At 38.7% G+C, this 7,511-nt stretch overlaps 1 protein-coding gene across 1 annotated transcript; it reads right to left on the bottom strand.

Moving 5' to 3' along the window:
- Nucleotides 1-340: 340 nt before the first annotated feature.
- On the bottom strand, nucleotides 341-7,305 carry THNSL1 (threonine synthase like 1). The gene is given in 4 exon segments (XM_081969889.1): nucleotides 341-4,498; nucleotides 5,375-5,383; nucleotides 5,385-5,494; nucleotides 6,255-7,305. Coding segments are annotated over 3 exon segments (2,304 nt in total). The 5' UTR covers nucleotides 5,457-5,494; nucleotides 6,255-7,305; the 3' UTR covers nucleotides 341-2,275.
- Nucleotides 7,306-7,511: the final 206 nt, after the last annotated feature.

The following is a 7,511-nucleotide window of genomic DNA, read 5'->3' as shown; positions in this document are numbered from 1 at the left end:
ATTTTGCACAGCAAAATATTTTGCGCTCTCTCTCTCTCTATTTTGCACTGTTAATACAGTCCTGCTGAGTTCCATGCCCCGGCTCCTCCCGTTAAGCAGCACAGAGTCTGAATTCATCCATTAGATTTAGCTACAGAAGCCAAAAAATGAATGCAGTTAATCCAATTAAGACAGTGAGCTTTTTGGTCTTGGCATGTCAAAAATTGAGAAAATGCCTACCGGTAACTTGATTCTGGCTGAGTGTCACACCTGCCCACCCACCTACCCCAGAACAAAAGAGGAACAATTCTTTACAATCATTTTTTTTAAAATAGTCTAACTATATGTTGTTGTTATTACACATTGGATGTTATAATTATTACATCAAATAATTACAGTACAAAAATGGAATATGTAAAACTCAGACACACGTAAAGTAAAAATGAAGAAACAGTTCCATTATTAAACAGTTCCATTATTAAAAACATTTAGAATAGTGCCAGTCATTTAGCTACAGTGGACCACACATTTTTATTCAAAAGGATAGTGGATTATTAAGAGATTAGAAAAGGGAAGCAAAGGGAACAAGTGCCTACATTTCTAAAGGTATTTTTTTTAAAAATATTACTTTCCAAGTATTCAGTAAGGTTTGAAATGGTACAATACTCTCAGGGATGGGCTTCAAAAATTTTAGCAAAATGTTCTCTTCCCGTTGCTGGGTGGCTGGGTCATGGTTGGTGTGGCATGGTTGGCCTCCTGCACCATGGCAGGGGTGTGTGTGTCATTTTCGCCTTTTCCAGGCTTCAGAGGCTTTCCTCAGACCTCTGGGGGGGGGGAAATGGGCTACAAAAGCCCTCCAGAGGCCAGAAACATGTCCATTTCCGGCCTTTTGGAAGGCCTGTTTTTCCCCCCTTTCCAAGCCTCTGCATGGGCCTTGCACTTATCTCACATCCAAAATGAGCCGCGTGGAGACTACTGGGAGGGCAGGGCGGTAGGGGCAGAAAGGTGGTTGGGGACAGCCGCCAGGGGTGGGATTTGGAAATTTTCTGAACTGGCCATAACATTAGATACAGGTTCCCACAAACCTGAGGGAACCTGTAGTAGCCCACCCCTGAATACTCTGTCAGATGAATATTCTGCCCCATCTCTCAGGAAAAATAATGCTTATTATGACAGCTTTCAATCGCATGAGGCCCATGCTTTGGAAACTTTTCTTGTGTGGCCTTGCAGCTCTGAAAAGAGCAGGAAAGTGAGTCCCACCCTCATCCATTTTTAGAGGCTCCAGTGGCTTCTAGGGAGTGCAGAGGCCCCAGGAGAGCACATCAGATCCTTGGGAGGTCTGAAAATCATACAAAAACTACCTGCGATTATTAGAGGCTGCAGAGGCCGCATGAGAATGTGATCTGCTTGTGCATGTTCTCTGGATTCCTTGGAAATCATGCAATCTTTGTATCCGCAGAAAATCATGCAAGAAAATGGATTATTTTTTCAGACGCTCCAGAAACCGTGCAAGAGCACAGCCCTTTGCACAATTATGAGGGTCCGGAGGCCACGCAAGAACACACATTTCCATGCGGCCTCTGCAGGCTTAGAAAATTGAGAAAATACCAAGCTCTGTTGTACTCTAGCAAAATCAAACCTGTTTTTACATTAGCGGGATACGTGAATGCAGCCACTGTTACTTGAAAGATGTACTTTTTTGTGTGAACTACACCATTATGAGTTAAAGCAAAGTATTGCTAAATGCCATCCATGAACCCAGCAGTATTTCTCAACCTCATCAACTTTAATTTACATGGACTCAGAATTTGCCAGTCAGCATGCTGGCTAGGAATTCTGGGGAATGAAGTCCATCTTAAACTTGTTAAGATTCAGAAACAACACACCACAGATGTAGAGGTACAATGCTGAAATATCCATGCTTAGATCTCCAGTTCTAAAAGATGAAATGGTAACCAAGAGAAAGCAGTTATGACTGCATCATCCTCTATTATTAGTCTCACAACCCCCCCCCCCCCTTCATAATTCTCAAATGTGTTCTATATAGTAATCCTCTCAGCAGGACTTGAACAATATTTTCCATTTGGACTTCTTTTTCTTCCAAACAATTTCTCCTTTGGGAATATGACGTCTTCTTTTCTTTTTTTTCCAGTTATACTTGTTTTGTTTCTATTGTACTTGGCACTGTAAATATTCACTAAAGTCAACTCTATTGAGCAAGCATTTATTAAAACACACAGAGTCATGAGAAAATCAAAAACAGGACACTTGGTCAGCACCACCAAGCATCTTGCAGTTAGAAAACCTTCATAAAGTGATTTTGTATTAAGCCCTCCACGTGTTCCATAAGGACACTGACGTTAGCAGCACAAATCTCATACTTTGGTTTTTCATTCTTTCTCAGCATCTCTAATAGGCCCCCATGGACTGGAGGCAAAGGGTTATATGAGTTTAACAACTGAAGCTGACTTAACGGAGTCTGTTTTATTTCCCCAATCCTCAGTGCCTGTAAAATAGCTGGCGCAAACTTAGAATAATGAGCAGTAGAAGAAATAATAACGGGGCAAGTTTTGTCTTGAAGTCGATCTGCAACCACTTTGGCAACAGCTGTGTGTGGATCCAGAATGTACCCTGTGGTGTTGAACACAGAGTGTATGGCACCCAGGCAGTCTTCCTCAGAGCACCAATCAGCCACCAAGTCCTTTTGAAGCTTTTGCAGGAGCTTTTCCGGCAACTGAAAGCACTGCTGGTTTTCCAGGCTAAGAAGTAACTGTGTCACTAGCTGCCCATCACCATTAGCAATCAGGTGTAAATAACGTTCAAGGTTGGAAGACTTCAAAATGTCTATTGCTGGTGACAAGCTTGGCATTAATTGCCTTCCTTGTAAATCATACAAGCCGGTTTTTAAAAATGAAGTCAATGCATTGTTTTGATTAGAAGCACAGATACATTTCCGAATAGGGATCCCCATGTTTTTTGCATATATCGCAGCTAGTATGTTGCCAAAGTTACCTGTGGGAATGCAGACATCTACGGGGTTCCCAAACGAAATAACACCTTGTTCAATAAGGTTCAGATAAGCTGATGCATGGTAAACCACCTGCGGAAGCAAGCGTGCCCAGTTGATAGAATTTGCAGCACTTAACGCTGTTCCATATTCCACTGTGAGAAAGCCAGTAAAATCTGAATTGGTAAACATTTGTTTGATGGCAGTCTGGCAAAAATCAAAATCAGCCTGGACCCCTATGGTTTTTGTGTTGACTTCTTGGCAGCTGATCATGTGGAGTTTCTGTATCTGGCTAACTCCATCATGAGGAAAGAATGTGATCACAGCAATTCTTTGCTTATCAGACTCTTTAAGTTGACCAAAACCGTTTAGAACTGCACTTCCTGTGTCACCAGAAGTTGCTACCAAGATCAAGTAATTGCAGCTTTGGGGAATGCAGCATGCAAACAGATGGGGCAGTAACTGCAAAGCCAAATCTTTAAATGAAGCCGTTGGTCCATGAAACAGCTCCAAAAGAAACTGATTCCCTTGCAGATGTCTAACTGGGGCAATTTTAGAACACATAAAATTTTGTCCATATGCCATCTGAATCATTTCCCACAATTTGGAAGCAGGGATATCATCAGGATGTATGCACCTTTCTAATATAATCTGAGCTCTTTCAGTGTAAGTTGCTCCTAATAAATGTTGCCATTCTCCACCAGTAAATTTTGGAAGTCCCAACTCAGGAACAAAGAGCCCAGCATCTGGGGCCAGACCTTCAATAAGGACATCACTGAAATATTTTACAAAATTCCTTGATTTGTCTTCCTTAATGGCACGGGTGGAAATGAAGCATTCCAGCTCAGAATTTTGATACCTCTTAACAGCGTGAAGCACTTTGTCCGCTACATTCTCTGCTGTAATCCCATTTTCGCAGAGAACACGGACATCGTACCACTTTTTATAAAATTGCTTCCTGAACTTAATAATGTCTCCTAATGATGTTTCTTCAACCTGTCCCACAATACGATCCACTTTCATTAATTTCAAACGATCCATTATGCTTTCTGTGGGTACATCCAGATATACAACTATTCCGTTTTTCTTCACATGCTCCATGCTAGCAGCATTCATTGGATTAGATCCAGAAAGGGACACTACACTCCCAGATGCTGAAAGGTTTAACAGGGCTTTTCCCTCTTCTTCTATAAACCGTTCATTCCCAATGCTCTTTAGTTTTTCTGCCACGGTCATATTCCAGGTTGGTTCAAGAACATCGTCGTCCACATCTATAAAACAAGAGTCCAGCTTCTGACCTAGTATTTTTCCTACTGTTGTTTTTCCAGCGCCTGGAGGCCCCATCAAAACAATGTTCTTATTTCCAACAAGAGATTGCATGAAGGACCATGCCTTCCAGGTCATAGTGAAGCTTCTTGAGAGAAACAACTTCAAATACAGGTCAGAAACCATGCAGTGACATAGTAACTTCGGATGACTGTTCCAGTTTAGACGTAGCATCTTTTTCAAGTTCTAATTCCACCAAAAGGGGAGAAAAATGCTTTAAAGGAAAGAATAAATACATACTTGAGTTACATTTAAAATGATTGCTAGACATTTTTGACAGCTCATTTCCTATCTTAGAAAAGCCTGATTTTGAACAAGATCACACATAGTTTGAAACATGATCAGTTCAAATTTCTTTGAATGACAAAGAGGTCAATCAGTTGACAGCTTTCTCTTTTGAGATCTGCCCAGAAAGACAAACATTCATACGCTGCAACATTTTTACTTTGAAAAACAGCCACTTATGACAGTCTCATATAAAAAGAACTTCATAAAAATTTATATATGTGGCATAGCTCATAGGCAGCAGAACAGAACTAGCAGTAACATTTTAAGTATTAAGGTGAATGTTCAAAAGCAACACTGACATCAGCAGATAATGTTCTCGAAATCAATAAAAATTCCTCAGTGGCTTCTAAACCAGCTCTCCAAGCTAACTTTTAGAAACTACATTATATACCACCACCTATATGGCAGAGTAAACTATTGTTCTTGAACATAAGGAAAGGTCAACTTAAAAGCTAACTGTCATAGCTTAGCAAACCTATATAAAAGGACCATCGATCACAATAAAATAAGGATTATACAGAAACTTTTTTTTAAAAAACAAAATCCAAAAATTCAAATCCTACTTCCGCAGACTGTTACACTTAACATTTCAATGGTTTTAATGAAAGCAGAATGCACTTGACATATTAATACAAAACCCCTTCATTCATACATTCATACATACATACATACATACATACATACATACATACATACATACATACATACAATTTTAAAATTAATCTACAAGGCAAAGAATAATTTTGCTTAAATGAATGTGTCGCCCCAACTTACCACTGGGTTTTTCTAGTAATCTTCTTTGTAGATAGATGGCAATCTCACACACCCTCAACTGGTATCTGTGAATTGCTTTCATGCAGGAACCAGTTACCTGTTGACTGCTTCACACTTCATCTAGATGAACCAGAATAAATGCCACATCAGCAAATGCTCTCCAGAGAGCATGACTTAACAAACATGGAGCAGGGCTCTCTAGCTCTGATGAATGTCTGTGTTGCCAAGAGTGTATGCGTTTGTTTGCTGAGGGAAATCAACAACTGCATCAGCATGAATTGCAAAACAAACAGCACAGGCTATTAAGCAACATTCAGGAAGCTAAATAACCCCATATTACTTTCTTTGTTTTCAAAATTAAAGGAAATAAATTCAGAAATAACACATTGCTACCTTTAAAAACATGACTCTGCAATTCTGTGAACCCGCAAAGCTATATATGGACATTGTTTCTAGAGAGGACATCATGTTAGCTTTCTGCAGTAAATACAATGAAAAGGTTACAGATCTTAAAAAATGATAAAAAATTATTTTTGCACTGGATTGTTCACATTTCCTTTCCCAAGGACAAGGAGAGATATATATTTGAAAGGGAAGATGCAATCTCAGTTTTTCATTCTTAGCCACCCGAGAAATATTTGCAGCAATGACTTTTTCCACACTGGTGTTAGCTATGGAGAGACAGAGGCATCTTGTGGCGAGCCAGCTGCTTTCCAACAGCAGTTGATCTGCACCAGTTCTGGAAGAAACAGAGAAACACCATCCCTTTAAAATCTAGGGGAAGCAATTTCATAAAAATAAACAATAAAATAATTGAAAATACTACGCTTCCCTGCTACATTAAAACTAAAACAGGTTATGGATTCTTCAAGACAATTACCAATGGAATTTCCCACTGCACCGGGTAGGGTTATTTGTCACACTGTAAAACTCACTGAAATAATAAAAAGAAAGAAATAACTTTAGTTCATGAAAGTGTTCTGAAATTATTTACTGCCTCATGGACAAATCATTAAGTGTAAGTTAAACCAAACCACCATGTAATTCAATGCCCATTCTGATGTTACAAATAGTAGATCCATGCAAAATTGAGTTCCTGTTAAAATCAATAGTACCTATATACCACAAAAATAAAGGTTTAACTTGTTATAGAAAATAGTTTCTATCCCATATTTTTATACTAATCAAGCTTGTCCATTTCACTAGCCATAATGTAGCAAGCTGTGTTGATTTTACCTTAGCATGACTCAATCACTATGATTATCAATGATGGTTTATGACTGAATATATGTGTCCCACCAACTGACCAGATTTTTTTTCTTTTGCTTTAGAAGTACTGATATTCCAAGAAAATAGTATTCCTGTATAAACAACAAAAATGTATTGGGATAAAACTCCTTCACATTCTTCCCTTTTTATTTCACACCAGCTAACACCTGCAAAATTTAATTGTTCTTGTTTTATTCTTGGGAGATCAATAATCTTATGGTAAAACCAGAACAACAACAAAAATTACCTATTAATTCATTTCATGGATTTGATTCAATTCACCCGCTTTCCCTTCCATTTCTCTTATATTCTTCCCAACCAGCAAGTCAGGAATGTTGTTTGTTTTGTCACTAGACGACAAAGTTCGGGGATGATAGTCCTATGGCAAGATCAGATCAAATAAGGTCTAATCTTCACTAGTCCGGTGTTCAATCTCTCTCTTGACTCAGTAGATCACTATTTTTGTGGGTGTGTTTCTGTCTTCCAACACATCAATGTCAAATGAGATATTTTGTTGACTTAGGTGTATTAATCTTTGGAAGACTCAAAAGTATGTAAGAAGCATTGTCTTCCAGGAAATATATTCATTGCCAAAACAAAAAAAAGAACTTCACAAGCTCGGTGTTTGGTCTCTCTTACAGCCCTAGTAAAAATGAATAGAACATAGTACAAGACAGTATGCCTATAGAAAACTTAGGCAAGCACAGTAACAAGGAAACTACCAATTCTTAGTATATAATTATCATCTTCATTACCAAAATGTAAGTTGTTCACATTGCAGGATTTTGTGTCAGAAGAGGGAAGGCACTATTTTCATTTGGAAAAATTGAAGACGATTTTAAGTTAACATCATCATACAGACTGGCAA

This window comes from Natrix helvetica (assembly GCF_964273705.1).
Source record: "Natrix helvetica genome assembly, chromosome: Z".
NCBI classification, from domain to species: Eukaryota; Metazoa; Chordata; class Lepidosauria; order Squamata; family Natricidae; genus Natrix; species Natrix helvetica.
The sequence above is the reverse complement of the archived record's forward strand: the minus strand, read 5'-3'. Positions and strand labels throughout refer to the sequence as shown.